Genomic DNA, 16,959 nt, shown 5'->3' on the forward strand with positions numbered 1-16,959 from the left:
TAAATTTGACCCCGATGACAGGTCAGTGAATAGAGCTGTACAGTATTAATCAGGATTATCTCGTTCCAGTGCTTATATCAGCTGTCATTCAGCGAGGTTCTACTGTCCTGCGATCTCTATAGGTAAGTACCACTCGTCTCTACCGATGGTAATTCTTGATTTAAGGTTTACATCGCAATAAATCGATCTATTTTCATGAAAACTGTCCCAGTCTGGTCAATTCAAATTCAAATTTGTTGGTGTTTATAATTGGATTTTGACATGTATTTGAATATATTGATTCATCTGTGCATTTCATGAATTTTGATTGACACTGGCTGAATTTCAACTGGTCAATGAACCAGGTCCACGGGTGTAGAGAGAAGAGGCGTTTTTTATTGCCAAATATTGGCTAATACATTTTTTGGGAAGTTAGAATAAGTTCAGGCCTACGCCGCCTGGGCCTATAATACTGATTGGCCTCCAGTAAACTCCAGAAAATAAAAAGAAAACTGGCCCCATTTGTATTTGTGGTGTTGTTTTCTGTTGTTAAAATACAATTTTTTGAATTTTTTCCAAATCTAGTACAGCTAAATATAGAGGTCATTGAGAGGTCAGTCTGCATCAATACTTCAAAACATATGTTCAGATTATTTGCTAATAAAGTACGGGCCCGGGACAAGGTGAAAAATGCATAGTATTTCCAAGTGAAAAATTAAACCAGACACAACTGTGGAACACTGTGGAACTGAATCCGGAGTCAAATTAAACCCACCCAACTGTGGAACTGGGTTCAGAGTCAAATTAGACCCACACAACTGTGGAACTGGTTCCAGAATCAAATTAAACCCACACAACTGTGGAACTGGGTCCAGAGTCAAATGAAACCTGCTGATCGACTGCAATCAACATTTTTTCAGAGAAAGTTTGGTTATTTTTTTTTCAGAGTGAGTTAACGACGGGCGATCATTGAAATCTAAAATCAAATCATGTCGGCAAAAGCTATCCTAGAAAAAACAGCAAAAACGCTGCTCAACAATCACCTGACTCACGACAAAACATCGGCTAATAGATTCGCGAGTGTTGATTTGAGGACTGATATCGATGATTTGGTGAAAGAAAGTCCGTGGCTGGCTACTGAGGTAAGATACAGCGTGTCACTGATAGTGTTCGAACTGAATCGGAATGGCTACTGCGGCAATAGAGGATCCACCAGGTGTCGTTAGTGTGCAGTAGGATATCAACTACTGCAGTAATAGAGGCTTCCACTTGTGGCAAGTGAGGATCCACCGGGTGTCACTAGTTATTTGGTTATTCACTTACATTTCGATGATGAAACCTCTCAAATATTGAATATCATCGAATTTACGGCAAAAAAATATATTTTTACTAAAAATCTGCTTCGAGAATGAAGAAAAAGAGATTTTTTCTTGTTTTTAGAAACTGGTCGTAAAACCAGATCAGTTGATCAAACGACGAGGTAAATTAGGTCTAATTAAAGTCGGGGTTAGTTTCGACGAAGTAAAGAAATGGCTCAGCGAACGTCTCGGCAAAGAAATACAGGTATCGTAAACGTCATTGTGCTTTAGGAGAAAAACAGAATTAAAAAAGGCGAGAAATAAGTAATTTTTTCCGGTCCTAATATTTCCAAGAGTTACGGGTCCAGAAATGGTTTAGAAGAAGTTTAATTCTGATAATTCAACTATTTTTGAGTCAAACCTTAAATTCACTATAAAACTGTCTACTTATGGCTGCAGTAGAACCGTATATATATATATATATCCTTGTACTAGAATCAATTTGAATGAATTGCCAGTGTTGAGATTATGCTAATGAGAATAATAAGATTAGTGTCCGAGGAATCCTTCAGCACTTCATCAGTGAATATTGTATACGTTGATGAAAGTTGCTTCATCGCTGGCTTAATCAATACATTATTGACACATAGGTCATTTGTACAGTCGACTAAGGCTGGGAATTAAGACTAGCCTTAATTTTTCATGCCCTATAACCAGGCCATCCCCCCCTCTATTGGTCGGAGCTAAAAAGGCGAATCATATTTTTGAGAAATCATCGTTTTGTCATGCGTCCTATTTTTCTAGGTCGGCGTTTCGAAAGGAGTCTTGAAGAATTTCATCATCGAACCGTTTTTGCCTCACCAGCAGACGGAGGAGTATTACCTGTGTATTTACTGTCACCGTGACGCCGATACTATCCTGTTTCACCACCAGGGCGGCGTCGATATCGGCGACGTCGACAGCAAAGCGATCAAACTCGATGTCCCGGTAGGTGGCAGCACGAACGCCGCCGAAATCAAGGCAAAATTGTTGACGCATGTTGCGCCTGGCGAACAAGAGTAAGTCAGGGGAGAAATTATTTACTTGCCGCTTAATATGAAAAAGAAATTGAAGAATCATCACATTTTAGTTTGAGTACAGTCATGTCGTCGATTGAAATTGGGTTAAAAATTGCAACAAAGCACAAAAATTATTGAATGTTTTTCCTTCTTTCTGAGGCCGATTACCCGGTTGATTTTAGACGCCGTACGACAATGATTTATTAAGTTCTGTTTGTATTTCAGTTTGCTCGCCAGTTTTATCGTAACGTTGTACGAATTTTTCCAGACAATGTATTTCACTTATCTCGAGATAAACCCGCTAGGTAAGTGTGTCTCGACGAGTTGTTGACGGCCGGTTCAAATTCGGGCTGAATCTCGGGCTATCATTTATCTAGTGGTCTCACACACAAACTCAAAACTGAACTGAACTTCAATGCATTTGAATTCATATGTGTTGAAGACAATCAGAACTGATAAGAAATGTCCTACTGATAAGCAGTGATAGTCATCTTTAACTGATAAGACGATGGTGTGTGCGTAAGGTCCGTTGACCCCGCCGGGTCAGCGCTAGTAGTGGCAGACGCACTTTTTAGAATTCGGACTTGTTTATGAAGAGAATATCGAATATTTCATCAAAATCTACGAGACCTGTCTATGTCCGTAACAATTCTAAAACCGATGTAACAACTTAACTCGAGACCAGTCTTATGATGATTTAAAACGACCTTTTGTCTCGGGTTTTGCTTTGAAATAAGAATCGAGGAAACGTAGATAAAACATCAGCCTTTTATTTCAGAATGAATGAATGTTTTTGAAATGTATTTTTTTCCTCTATTGTTTCTAGTTGTAACCGGTGGTAAAGTGCACATTCTGGACGTAGCTGCTAAACTCGATCAGTGCGCAGAATATATGTGTAAAACTAAATGGGGCGAGATTGACTTTCCGCCACCGTTCGGTCGCGAGGCGCTACCCGAGGAGGCGTACATCGCGGACCTCGACGCGAAAAGTGGCGCGTCATTAAAACTGACCATTCTAAATCCGACCGGTCGAATCTGGACGATGGTCGCCGGGGGCGGAGCTTCGGTTATATACGCGTAAGTTACCTACACGGCTGCCTTCATGGATCCCCCTATGACATCATTAAAAAAATCTATAGACCCTTTCAAAAAATATGTCTGCCGCAAGGAATACCCCTATGACATCTTAAAAAAATGTAAAGACCCTTCCAAAAAATATGTCTGTCATTAGGAAATCCCCCAATGACATCATCAAAAAAATCTATAGACCCTTTCAAAAAACATGTCTGCCACAAGAAAATCCCCCTATGACATCATCAAAAAAATTTATAGACCTTTTCAAAAAATATGTCTGCCACAAGGAAATCCCCCTATGACATCATCGAATTGATTGATTAAAAGTTCTAGGAAAGAAGCTGTATACCATAAATATCTTCAAATGACATCAACAAATTTTTTTTTAATGACAATTCAAAGATGAATTCTAGGAATTCTCGCAGACATCGTTAGATTCTTACTGCTACACGTATTCATTTTAGGGATACTATTTGCGATCTAGGTGGCGCCTCTGAACTGGCGAATTACGGCGAGTATTCCGGAGCCCCGAGCGAGGAACAAACGTATCAATACGCGAAAACAGTTCTTACTCTGATGACGAAATTTAAACGCGACGAAGGTAAGAAAGAGTAGGAAGAGGGGAGGAGGACTTGAGTTCCCTCGGCAGGTATGAGACTTAACAACAGTGTTAACCCCAACAGGTTTAGCCCAGGTCACGAGTCGGCCACACTTACATGCGGTACCAATCGGATTGCCTGTTGTATAATCACTGAGGCAAATACACGGATTGTTATAGATAGAAAAACCCGGGGCTAAGATGAAATGTGATTTCTGATTGGAGGCTGATATTCATGTAAAGGGCAGGGTTTCAGGCAGTGGCGGAGTCTCGACGATATTCAGACTCGAATCCTTGCTGAGGAAGGGTGTGTCGAGTTCATACTTAAAATGGTTCTAAAACTGATTGTGATGGAATTTGTTTAAAGAAATTATTGTTTGTTATTATTTCCGGAACAGTCTATGCACCCGACTGGAAAGGGGTGAAAGGTAATGATAATCGTGTGTTGTTCATGTTTAGAATCAGTAGTTTCTGTTTGATTTCCCCCTCGTTTGCGAATGTTCAAAATCATTACGTTATTAATCAATACTCATGTACAGCCTTTCGAGTTCCACAGTTGTGAGTTTGAGTTAGAATATTTCATTTTGAAATATTTTACTGTCAATCAAGATTCAAGATTTAACCCACAACTGTGCAACTGGTTTTCAATTAGCTTAGGAAACTGTGCAACTGGTTTTCAATTAGCTTAGGAAATTGTTTTAGATTGCAGATACTGCACTTATTTCTATGATCAAGATAATTGAGTAAACCGGCGCTGAATTTCAGAAATTCCAATCAAATCTGATTTTATTCGGTTAAACAAAAAATTCATTTTAGATTATATTTAATTTAAATGATTTATCTTTTATGTTATACATGTATCATCTTCACTCGTCAAGGGATTCGAACCCACTACACTAAAGCTGTTCCCCGAACCCCTTGACCTCACGAGTCGTTGGAGTCGTTACTAGCCGACCAGAATCCGGTCGGGCCAATCATAGCGCTTGTAACAAACTGAGCTTCTATTGGTTTTCCCGTTAAATGGACCAATAAGCGAACGTTTTACCGAACAAGGAAGTATTTCGCAAATCGATATATGACGTCATACACAACAGCGCCAGTAATGAACTCACGTGTCGTGAGGCCAGGGGGCGCTGGTGGAAGTGAGTTTCGGGAGCGATACCCACACCCCTGGCAAGCGAGGATGTACATGTTTATGTTTAATCAGAAAAGTATTGCATCAAAAAATCATGAGTTGGAACGAGTTGAGTTTGAGCAGAGTTTAGAATCAATTGAGAAAAAGAGAATCCGAGAATCTGATTCTTCTAATGACTGAAATGATCAGGATTCGTTTTTATTTCGTATTTCAGGTAAAGTGTTGATAATCGGTGGAGGAATCGCTAATTTCACGAACGTCGCCGCGACGTTTAAAGGAATCGTTCGCGCTCTACGAGAATACCAGCTGCGTCTGATCGATCACAGCGTGTCGATATTCGTACGTCGAGGTGGACCGAACTTCCAAGAGGGTCTACGCGTCATGCGGGAACTCGGAGAAACATTAGGTAAACATTTCAAACCACGTCTTTAGAAAATATGGCTGCCTACATTAATATTCACAAGTGAAAAACGAAATCAATTTTGTGCGATTATTTGAAACCCTGGGAAAATAGAAACCAAAACAATTGTTTAATTTTTTAGTGAAATCGATCTATCCTGTTAATGCTGATTGCTGAGGTCTTTGATAGAATATAAAAATCAGGAAGAAATAATTTCCTCGATGACTCGTTGAATTTCCGATACTTTTTGCAGGTTTATGAATTAGTTTCTCATCTACGATATTTTTAGGGGTTCCCATCCACGTATTCGGACCAGAGACTCACATGACGGCGATCGTCGGTATGGCGCTCGGAAAACGTGAGATCGTTCAACCAAAATACGAGAAACAAATGACCACCGCGAATTTCTTACTCCCCGGGGCGGTAAGTTGAAACCTAACGCTATAGCTAAATATTGAGATAAAAAGATGATTCGGTTGTTAGGATAAAAAAATTTCCAACGCTTAAATGGAGTTGATGCAATAAACAATAAACTGAATTGCGATAAGTTTTCTCCAGTCAAATCAGTTCGGGTCGTGTTTGAATCTGATTATTACTGATAACAGCTAATTTCACAGGAGGGCAGTTTCATGGAAGTATTGAAGCTTACACCAGTGATATTTTAGATATTAGGAAATATGAAGTGAACGAGATCAAATAAACCAGAAATAAATTTGAGACTCTTTTCAAAACCAAAAACTTGAGTTAAGAAAAAAACTCTCTGATTTAAAGCAAAGATTTTAATTTAAAACTCTTTCATGGAACTGGTCCTCAACTGGGCTTAAGTAATTCTAATGTCATGCTCGCATTGCCTTAATGATAATCCCACTTGAAATTTGAAAGAAGTTCAAAGTTCAAAAAGGAAGCTCATGGATCCAGTTGTGCTATAGTGAAACTGGATCCTGTTATTGGAAGCACTTTTATTAATTAAAGCTGTATTCGATTTTCTATATTCTGCATTTTTTAGCCGAATGTAAGTAACAAAAAAATAAAGTATTTTAAGCGTGTTCGATGTCCTAATTTATGTTGCACGTAGCTGTGTTATATTCTGGTTTGATTGCTGATAGCTTTAGGCTTTGTATATATGTATTACAATATAGGGCCCAGTTACACAGACATCACTTATGTAGCATAAAACTGAATAAAGTCTTTGACTTTGTGAGATTTGCTACAGAACCAAAATGGGCTTAGACTAGTCTTAAGTTATTAGACTGGCTTTAGAACGAAATGGGCTAAGACTAAAGTTGTTAGATTGGCTGTATGACCACAGTGACATCAGACTGGTCCTAACTCTATATAAGTCTTGACTTTGTAACTGGTCGCTGAAATTAATGTAACTTTGAGACCTGCTAAGAATTTGCCATTTCAAATATGTCATCTAATTCACAAATGCCTAACTAATATATAGATAAGCTTCTCGTGTATATCTTGTATTTGCTGGATTCCACAGTAAAGTGTTAAATGCTACTTCTTTTTCGTTCATGTTCCATTAATCTTTATTTTACGCCAATTTTATCTCTTATATTAATGTTTTTGGTGTAAAGTTATTTGTATTCAGTAAGTGGCTATTGTTTTTCCGATTCGAACCTGTATAACTCTTTGAACGGGCAATCGGGATTTGCTTAGCCGCATTTGAATTTAGTATCATCTCTTATTTTACGAAAATTAGAATTTCAACTACTTACCTAGAATATTGTCAATGAAAAAAGATAAGATTAATTTTGGCAGATTTATATCTCTGGTTACGTAAGCCGACAGCTGCATATCAGAACTTCTCGGTTAAAAATGAAAATTTTGAATAACCGAAAATCTAAATCGATATGTAATTAACTTTTCATCCATTTTTCAGTCGAGCGGTGGAAGAAGCCGAGCGATGTCCGGTGACTTGGAACCGAAATCGCCGAATCGTGCTGCCGCGCAACACGGCAATAATTCAACCAGTTCGACCGGTGGCGCCACCTGCGGGATGCCGTCGAAGTTATTCACTAATCGTACAAAGTGTATAATTTGGGGAATGCAGCCTCGCGCCGTTCAGGGAATGCTCGATTTCGATCATGTCTGCTCGCGTAAAGAGCCGTCTGTCGTCGCGATGATTTATCCATTCACGTGAGTACAATTAGTTATCAACCACCAGCTGACCTCACCAGATGGCGTGCTTGGCAGTAGGACATACTTATTTTAATGCCACCAGATGGCGTGCTTGGCAGTAGGACATACTTATTTTAAGGCCACCAGATGGCGTGCTTGGCAGTAGGACATACTTATTTTAATGCCACCAGATGGCGTGCTTGGCAGTAGGATAATCTTATTTTAAGGCCACCAGATGGCGAGCTTGCATTCATTTGTTTCAACTAGAAGTGCGTTGTTTTCTCTTCAGCGGTGATCATAAGCAGAAGTTTTACTGGGGACATAAAGAGATATTGATTAATATCTATAAGAGTATGGATGATGCGATGAAGAAACATCCGGATGCCGATACATTGATCAGTTTCGCTTCATTGAGATCAGCGTATGAGAGTACATTAGAAACACTTCAATATAAACAGGTCAGTCTCTCACTGGCTGTTTAATTCGATGATGTGTTATATTCCACCTCATACGTCATAAATTGTTTCTCTGCTGTAGATTCGAACTATAGCGATTATTGCTGAAGGAATCCCGGAGAATTTAACCAGACAATTGAATAAAACAGCCGCCGAAAAGGGGGTCACCATCATCGGCCCAGCGACGGTAAGTCTGAGTCATTTGTCGCGGATATTTATGCGGAGATATATTTTTCGCTGGTATTTTATTTCTGTGTATGTGTTATTTCACAGGTCGGTGGTATTAAACCTGGTTGTTTTAAGATCGGTAATACAGGAGGAATGTTGGATAATATTCTATCATCAAAGCTCTACAGACCAGGAAGGTAAATATTCACATCTATTGTGTAGGATACTGGATACACGTCTATTAGTTACTTATATTGTACAATGTTTGACTGGTGCTGCCATCTTTCAATAGACATTATAACTAATTAACAATTACATGGATACACCGCGTAACGCAGTACTAGCAAAGTCCATTACCAGTTTATACACCGCACCAAAAGGGTTAAGAGGGTTTTAGATTCGTAATGCCTAATCGTATCTTTGTTTTAGTGTTGCTTACGTGTCGCGGTCCGGAGGAATGTCGAATGAACTGAACAATATAATCGGTATGAACACGGACGGTGTGTACGAGGGCGTCGCGATCGGTGGTGACCGTTACCCGGGTACCACGTTCCTCGATCACATCATGCGATACAACGCCGACCCAGAAATCAAAATGATCGTCATTCTCGGCGAGGTCGGCGGCACCGAAGAGTACAAGATCGTCGAAAATATTAAAAACGGCACGATCGCCAAACCGATTGTGGCGTGGTGTATCGGAACGTGCGCCAAAATGTTCACGTCGGAGGTACAGTTCGGACACGCCGGCTCGTGCGCCCAAGCCGACGCCGAGACAGCGACCGCCAAGAATCAAGCGTTGAAAAGCGCAGGCGCCTCGGTTCCGAATACCTTTGATGAACTCGGTGAAATCATCAAGTAAGTTTCATCAATTAGTCATTAATTGGATTGATTAATTAGCACTTAATTGATTTAAGATTTAATAAAGAATAATATAATTAATATATTACCGGTAAGTGTCACTTATAAATTGTCTGCTAACCCACTAGATCATACTAAGATTACCTTGTAGATGGCGACACTGTCTATCCCATTGTGAAGCGATTCAAATCGTATCATCTGCTACCCATGGGATTGATTTTACCCTATAGCTGGCGCCACTGTCTGTATCACTGTGAAGCAGTACGCAGTCGCAGTAGATTTAATTAAGCTCCTTTAATTAAACTCTACAGATTTCACTGTTATTTTTTCACTTTCACAGGAGTGTTTATGAGAAATTGTTGGCTGACGGTGCCATAGTACCGAGAGAAGAGGTACCCCCTCCTACCGTACCCATGGACTACGCTTGGGCCAGAGTAAGTTATCCACTGGGCAGTTTCTGCGTTTAGATTCAGGGCATAGGCGGGCTTTAGTCTTAAGACTAGCTTGAATATATAATTAGAGCGAGTTAGATTCGCTTTAAGCCTTATAGGATTTATGAGAACTGTGGCCAGAAGTTGTATGTTTGTGAAGGCAAGCGTAGATTGAGAATTGCACGTTTAGTTGTATTATTTGCAGGAGTTGGGGTTGATTCGTAAACCGGCGTCGTTTATGACGAGTATCTGCGATGAACGAGGACAGGAATTACTTTACGCCGGTATGCCGATTACTGAAGTGTTTAGTCAAGATATAGGTCTCGGGGGCGTGCTGTCTTTATTGTGGTTTCAACGCAGGTACGTTTCAGTAAACCACTCTCTCCGCTTGATTTCACAGTACAGTCCCTATTTGATGAATGTTGAACTTGCGACCAATTCCGCAGTTGTGAGTTAGAGTTAACTCTGAGTTTAAGTTAGCTCATTTTCAATCAGTTAACTCAGAGGTAAATCTTAACTCGGAACTGTGGAACTGGACCCTGTAGTTTCGAAGATATCATTAAAGTTTTCTCTGTTGATGCGTCAAGGTTACCGAAATACGCGACAAAGTTTATCGAGATGTGTTTGATGGTGACTGCCGATCACGGACCCGCAGTCTCCGGTGCTCACAACACGATTGTCTGCGCACGCGCCGGAAAAGACTTGATCTCGTGTTTAACTTCAGGATTACTCACTATCGTAAGTACAGTCCGAGTCCGAGTCCGAACGGCTTAACGCTGTGTATAGAAGTTTTAAAAAAGCATTGAGCGCCACCAGTGTTGACATTAGAATTAAATTCGATACATAACAAAATTGAAAAGGCTTCCCTAATGGTGAAAGGATAGGGAGTTGACGTATTTGACCAGTTGTGTTATACGAGATACAGTTACTCAGACCTCTGCAGGTTCAGAGCTATTCTCATTTCCCACATCACGTCTAACTGCTTAACATCTACATTAGGAATGTAGGCCTACATTATATCCAGACTTTGTTCTATTCATAGTAAGTCACGGTGCCCATCTTGTGCCTAACCTGGTGTTTAAGCCCCTGGTAGGCACTACCCCTGCGAACATAAATCATAATATACATCACTAATCAATCAATCAATCACATAAACATTTATATAGCGCCTGTTCCACTAATGCAGTCTTCACCGGCATCACTAAAACATGGAATTGGAATTACGATGGAATGTTCGTATTTTTTCAGGGAGATCGTTTCGGTGGAGCTCTGGACGCAGCCGCGAAACAATTCATGGAAGCTTACGATAACGGTGAACATCCGATGGAGTTTGTTAACGGAATGCGTAAAAAAGGTCAACTGATTATGGGTATCGGTCATCGCGTTAAATCGGTACGTTTTACCTTTGGAATCCTCGTAGACTTGCATTTTATTTTTCAATTTTCCATGTTCTTTAATGGCATACAGAGTTCCCTGATTGTCAACTCGGTGAAATATTTACAGCAGTCCCAACACGCTACCGAGTTCCCTGATTCTCAACTCGGTGAAATATTTACAGCAGTCCCAACACGTTACCGAGTTCCCTGATTCTCAACTCAGTGAAATATTTACAGCAGTCCCAACACGCTACCGAGTTCCCTGATTCTCAACTCGGTGAAATATTTACAGTTCCAATGCTTCTCATTGAATATTTGTAGTTCCCTGATTCTCATGTTCTTTTTTGTTATATTCTAGATTAATAACCCGGACATGAGAGTAGTCATCTTGAAAAACTACGCGAAGGAACACTTCCCGTCGACTCCTCTGTTGGACTACGCTTTTGAAGTTGAAAAAATCACCACCTCTAAGGTAAGATAATAGACATCACACTAGTGACACCTGGTGGATACTGGAGAGACTGTCGATGTAGCGATGACTTGCACCGAGGTGCAAAGTGCCACAAAATTCAGATTTAGCAGTTTGAAATAATTTTCTTTTCTCCGTTGTTTCCAGAAACCGAATCTCATCTTTAACGTCGATGGTTTTATCGGTGTCGCGATGGTCGATTTACTGAGAAACTGTCAATGTTTTACACGGTGAGTAGATATTAACTGTTAGAAATCCAGAACTCAGTTCCATGATTTCCGAGAACTTGTGACCCCCACTCCTGACCGAGTTATAGTCATATATAAAGTTTGTCGTAATTTCAGGGAGGAAGCACAAGAGTATATTGAAATAGGAACTTTGAACGGATTGTTTGTACTCGGTCGCAGTATGGGATTCATCGGTAAGTTCAGCACCGACACCTCCCACCCCTTCCTGTCCTCATCCGCTTACCTTACACCCCTTCAGCAAACAGTTAACACCATCAACAGACTTTTCTAATAAAGATGACTACCTCCTTAAAATCTGTCCCTCAATGACATCAGGGAATACCATTTATTTTTGAACTGACCTTTTGAACTTTAAACCAGCAATTTGGGGATGTCATCAGGGATTTTCAGAGGGGGAAGTAGACATTTTTCCAAGAAAGGTCCTATGAAGACCCTGGCACCAGGTGGCATCCGAAGCGTGGCCAGGATTTTAAAAGTTGTAGAGGCAAAAATATAAAATACATGTATTTTATCATTATATAAATATTTTGAGAGTTGATACATATAACTAATTTAGACTCTTAGACTCGTCCGGCATGTGATGTGAATTGATTTAAATCAAAAGGTGTTTTAAAAATGGTGAACTTTGCCAAAACAGTTACAAAGCTTCAAAATACTGGCTGCGCCCCTGTGCATTACTGTCATATCCCAATATTAATGTGGTGTACATTAGAATTAGTCGCTGTCTTCGCAGTTTGTTTCTGATTCGAACGATTGAATTATATTTTACCAAATGAAATTCTGAAGTAGATTTAATTTGATTTTTTTGTGGAAATGATACAGTGTTCGTATATATCACGGTTAATGTTTCCTACATCTATAGCTCCTGATTCTTCAAATGCCTCGTTATTCTGAAGCTTTCGTTTACAGCTCGGATATAGGTTTCTACAATTGCGGGAGATTTATTTTTCCAATTCCACAGTTGCGTGGAATCAATTCGAACCTGGATTCTATGTATTTCGAAGTTGTTTTGGTTTGATATCATGCGGGGGCCGGTTGCTCAAAAGTTGGTTAAAGATAACCGACCGTTGAATACCATAGTAACAATGAAATTTCAATTGTCACCATATCAACTATCCACTGGTTAACTCTAACCAACTTTTGAGCAACCGGCCCCAGCTGTACTTTAACTCACAACAGTTGAAGTTAACTTTTTGATCAGACAAAACCATTTGACATTTGGCACCTTCATCCGAGCTGTATATGTACGTGTAGTTCGTCTGCTGTAGTACATGTAAACACATGCATGTTTGTACATGTTCATGTTTGTACATGTACCGTCTGCTGCATGGTTGTACGGCTGTTTTCTCGTTGTTTCCGTTTACTAGGACATTATTTGGACCAGGTTCGTATGAAACAGGGTCTCTATCGACACCCGTGGGACGATATCGATTATATTCTGCCGGAAGGACACGAAATGCCGCAACAATAAACCGATCAACGGGCAGACGTGGTTTGTATGTTTGAACATTCGTATTTAACAGTTTTCTAACCGGGCTTTGCAAAGTTTTGGATAATGGGAATTTTTTTCCAGGCCCTTGAAAGCTATAGGAATTCAGTTTTTTTTCTCTATATTGAGAAAGTGTCGAAAATCGGTTAATGGTCTCAATATGAAATTTTCCTTGTGTTTAGAATTTTTAGAACACATTTAATGACAAACTTTATGAAAACTCTTGGTCGATGGTATTGATAATTGGTACTTATTTCCGTTGAATGGACCTAGACATAGCTTGTTCTAGGTTCGGGATGTGTAACTTAGGGGTATGGAAAAGTTACGGAATATGAAATTGGGAAACCCGTAAGAACCCTGAATTAAATAGTCATCGAGTGTTTTTACAAACCTGGACCCAGTTCCACGGTTCAGAGTTGGAAATATTACTTAAACGTTGAACTGCGGAACTGGCTTCAGAGTATGGTTGAATTGAGTTTGACGACTAACAGCTTTTATCACTTTCATTCTGTAACTTGTGAATTTAATTTGTTGAAAGTTTCGCAAGAATTTTATCGTATTTTTTTCATGATTGACTTTCAGGACATTATTTGGATCAGAAGCGTTTGAAACAAGGTCTTTACAGACATCCGTGGGACGATATCTCTTACATCATGCCTGAATCCGATCAAACCAACGAACAACAGCAGCAATAAAAACCGATCCAGCGTTCGGTAAAACATGGCTTTCAACGATCAACCGCTTGTTAGAAAGAAAAAGAAGCGACTAGTATCAAAAATAGGTGTATTGTACTTGAAAATCTTATTTTAGCAAATAGATATTCTTCTAAATTCAAAATAGGTACCTTGGATACTAAACGATCTGGTGGCCTCAATTTGCATTTCGAATGATTTATGATGAAATATTTGGATCAATTCTTTGTATTGTATTTTTAGTCCCCTGTATAAAACACTTCTACGCTTCGTTTTATATCAAACGGGTTTTTGTTATGCAGGATTTTTTCGTCAAAATTAGAATTAGGATTTGAATCGAATGGGTGAAAAATATTCCAGCTACCCTAGTAGCTATTTCTGTAGAAATCTGTTTCGTAGAGGAAGGGCGTGTATGTTCAGGGACTATTCGACCTATTGCAACATTTGTCACCCCAGAATTCTATACTTCCTGTCTATTTTGACCAATCGTAATTGAGATGTAAACAGCAATAACCGACCGAACATTCCAATGTTTGATATATTTTAGAATATTCGCGTTGTTTATTTATACGTTAATTAAATTCTTCGATATATTTGGGAAAGATTTATTTCTGCTTCTCGGAAATATGTAATCATTCTATCGGGGCTTTGAAATTGTAGCTAGAATCTTGATAATGATTTGTAAGTTTGTGTATAGATCTATGTTTCGGGCTGGTTGGAGGAAAATGTGCCGTCAGGGCAACATAGGAATGGTGGGGTGTAACAGGGGGAAAATGGGGTATGGAAACTGGAGCTAAATATTGGATTTCTGATTCTGCTTGATTCGGTGATCGACTTCTCGATCTGAAAGCATATTACAGTAAAAACCCCGCTTAATCCGGATCATTTTGGAACTGATGACATTTTTAAGGTCTATGAAAAATTCCGGATTAATAACACCGGATTAAACGTTAATTTTACATGTCGTGTACATGTATGTACGTACATGGCGACTGTAAAATGATAACTGGATCAGATCAAAATCATGTCGAGATTGATCCGGATTTAAAGCGGGTTCCGCTGTAATATACGTAATCAGTGCTAAGTGAAAGACTACTATGCCAAACTCGAAATCCACTCACAGGGCTACAATGAATCCCCTCACAGTCAGTAGGTTTAACGCCTTTCTCATTAATCAGAGAACTCTCACCATAAAAACAGTTTTTGAGATATGATTTGTTAGATTAAACAGCAGACTTGCTCTGATTGGCTGAGACGCCTCTCGGTCTTTAGATAATTTTTCAAAAGTTGAATAAAGTTGATGCATTGTTCAAGGTTAAACCACTGCTATGATGGGATTCTTCTGCTCCTGGACTCGAATCCACTCAACTCCTCTTAACAGAGGAGATATATCAATATATATCTGAATATTAATATCACATGTTGTCATTCGTGATTGATGTGTAGTAAATAGCTATAGGATTTCATCGATGTTAGAGGGTAGAGATGGATGTTTACTGTAATATAGTATAGGCTCCAGATCCGAATGTGCGATACAAGGTTTCGTGGGCCGTACGTGGTCTTTATCTTAAGACCATTTAAAATTGCTCCTAGGACTCAGATTCACAGTTGTAAGAAGTGTGTCTGCACTAAACTGCGCAACTGGACATTCTAATCATGGCTCCCTGTTATATCTCAATCTGAAATCAATGTTGTACGAATCAGCCGCATTTTTTTATTTCGAGAAATTGTTAAGTCTCAAAAACCTATCTAGTATTCGTCGGTGTCGTGGTTCGGCCTTTTTCTATCCCAACTCATCTTTATTAATCTTCCGAGTGAAAATTACTGCAGTATTTATTGTATTGTTCTCTATCTGATGTGCTATACTGTTTTATGCAGGGTCCGATCTCGGGAATGAAGGCCACTTGCCCGTGAGTACTGTTTTGCATATCTGAAATGTCACTTGCCCCCTCAAAAATCAACTGTTGGCACTAAATCATCCGTTGTTATCAATAGGGAAAAAGCCTTGAGACATAAAAATGCAGCGGACAATTAATTGATAATGATTACCTACGTGCCCCGGGCAATCGGACAAGCCCTTAGATCGGACCCTGAAATCATAATAACCTACTAAATGTGCTCTGTTACTAGTTTAAAAGCCAGTCAAACTGATTTTATCATTCTTAATAATTCATGTATAATGTGGCTGTTGTCTGTTTGTATCAGACTTATCTATTTATGTTATATGCGTGCGTTTAGTGAAACTTGCTTAATCTGCATAATTTGGGACCAATGAAATTCATCCGATTTATGAGAAATCTGGATTAAAGACTAAATGAAAATGATTCCTTCGCACTTAGGGTCACGTGTGGCTTATAGTATGGTCTAGTACATGTATAGATCAGTTGATGTATTCTAAGCTGGTGTTGATCAGTAAGAGTTTATAGTAAGTGTTTGAGAATGGATCTGCAATCACTGGAACCATCCCCTACTGTAATATAGCCTGTAGATCAGGGGTCACTTTCCACGTGACTACACCAGAGAGATTTCTAGGCTTAACGCGTTACAATCATTGAATCATGTACTGATAAATATCATTATCCGAGTATTCCAGGATTTTTGGTAAAATGTGTTAAATTCCCTGTTACTAACTAATGGGCACTACTAATGGGGGTGGGTCCAGAGAGCGGATTGGTACCTATATGCTAGTCTATCTTCAATCTTCTCAGTGGTTTAGCAATTATTTCATGACTCAATCATTATTAGCCAGTTGTCAACAGTGTAATTCTGAATGGTTTCACACGATTTGAAACATATCTAATAAAAAGATGTAAATGTATTTCTTATAAATGAAATGTATCTCTTGTCGGGTAATAAATTAAAATATATTATTAGTCATTGTTAAAATTAGCAGCAAGAAATAAAGCGTAAAAAATGGGAAAAGTACAATCATTACATTGTATTAAACGAGTTAGTTTGTGTTTTTCTCTTGTCGGGCAAAGTCTGAAGGGAAAGTGTCAGCCGGGATTCAACCATCGCGCTGGACTCAGCCACTAGACTGGTTGCCGGAATACCTCGATACTAGACTGGTCGCCTGTCCAATTCGGCGCCACCTGCATAACCCTA

General features: G+C 39.3%; 1 protein-coding gene across 4 annotated transcripts; it reads left to right on the forward strand.

The window, feature by feature from the left end:
* Window positions 1-12: 12 nt before the first annotated feature.
* On the forward strand, window positions 13-16,782 carry LOC141912358 (ATP-citrate synthase-like). Of its 4 annotated transcripts, none has more exons than XM_074803612.1 (24): window positions 13-122; window positions 926-1,121; window positions 1,420-1,542; window positions 2,082-2,335; window positions 2,561-2,640; window positions 3,162-3,411; window positions 3,873-4,009; window positions 4,405-4,434; window positions 5,356-5,547; window positions 5,831-5,964; window positions 7,430-7,686; window positions 7,958-8,126; window positions 8,206-8,310; window positions 8,397-8,488; window positions 8,721-9,146; window positions 9,490-9,583; window positions 9,786-9,940; window positions 10,168-10,318; window positions 10,829-10,972; window positions 11,315-11,428; window positions 11,573-11,655; window positions 11,770-11,846; window positions 13,041-13,169; window positions 13,745-16,782. In XM_074803612.1, exons 2-23 carry the CDS (start codon window positions 969-971, stop codon window positions 13,142-13,144), a joined length of 3,324 nt encoding a protein of 1,107 aa, XP_074659713.1. In that variant the 5' UTR covers window positions 13-122; window positions 926-968; the 3' UTR covers window positions 13,145-13,169; window positions 13,745-16,782. The 4 variants fall into 4 exon arrangements, with proteins under 4 accessions (XP_074659713.1, XP_074659714.1, XP_074659712.1 ...); XM_074803613.1 differs by having other exon boundaries at window positions 13,041-13,165; XM_074803611.1 differs by lacking the exon at window positions 13,041-13,169.
* The last annotated feature ends 177 nt before the right edge of the window (window positions 16,783-16,959 follow it).

This window comes from Tubulanus polymorphus, chromosome 10, assembly GCF_964204645.1.
Source record: "Tubulanus polymorphus chromosome 10, tnTubPoly1.2, whole genome shotgun sequence".
Classification (NCBI taxonomy): domain Eukaryota; kingdom Metazoa; phylum Nemertea; class Palaeonemertea; order Tubulaniformes; family Tubulanidae; genus Tubulanus; species Tubulanus polymorphus.

Bases quoted from the DNA above. Each gene is read 5' to 3' on its own strand.
- LOC141912358 (XM_074803611.1), top strand. From the start codon at position 969: ATGTCGGCAAAAGCTATCCTAGAAAAAACAGCAAAAACGCTGCTCAAC. The intron at 5,965-7,429 runs GTAAGTTGAAAC...TCCATTTTTCAG, and splicing joins ATTTCTTACTCCCCGGGGCG to TCGAGCGGTGGAAGAAGCCG. The intron at 11,656-11,769 runs GTGAGTAGATAT...TCGTAATTTCAG, and splicing joins AACTGTCAATGTTTTACACG to GGAGGAAGCACAAGAGTATA.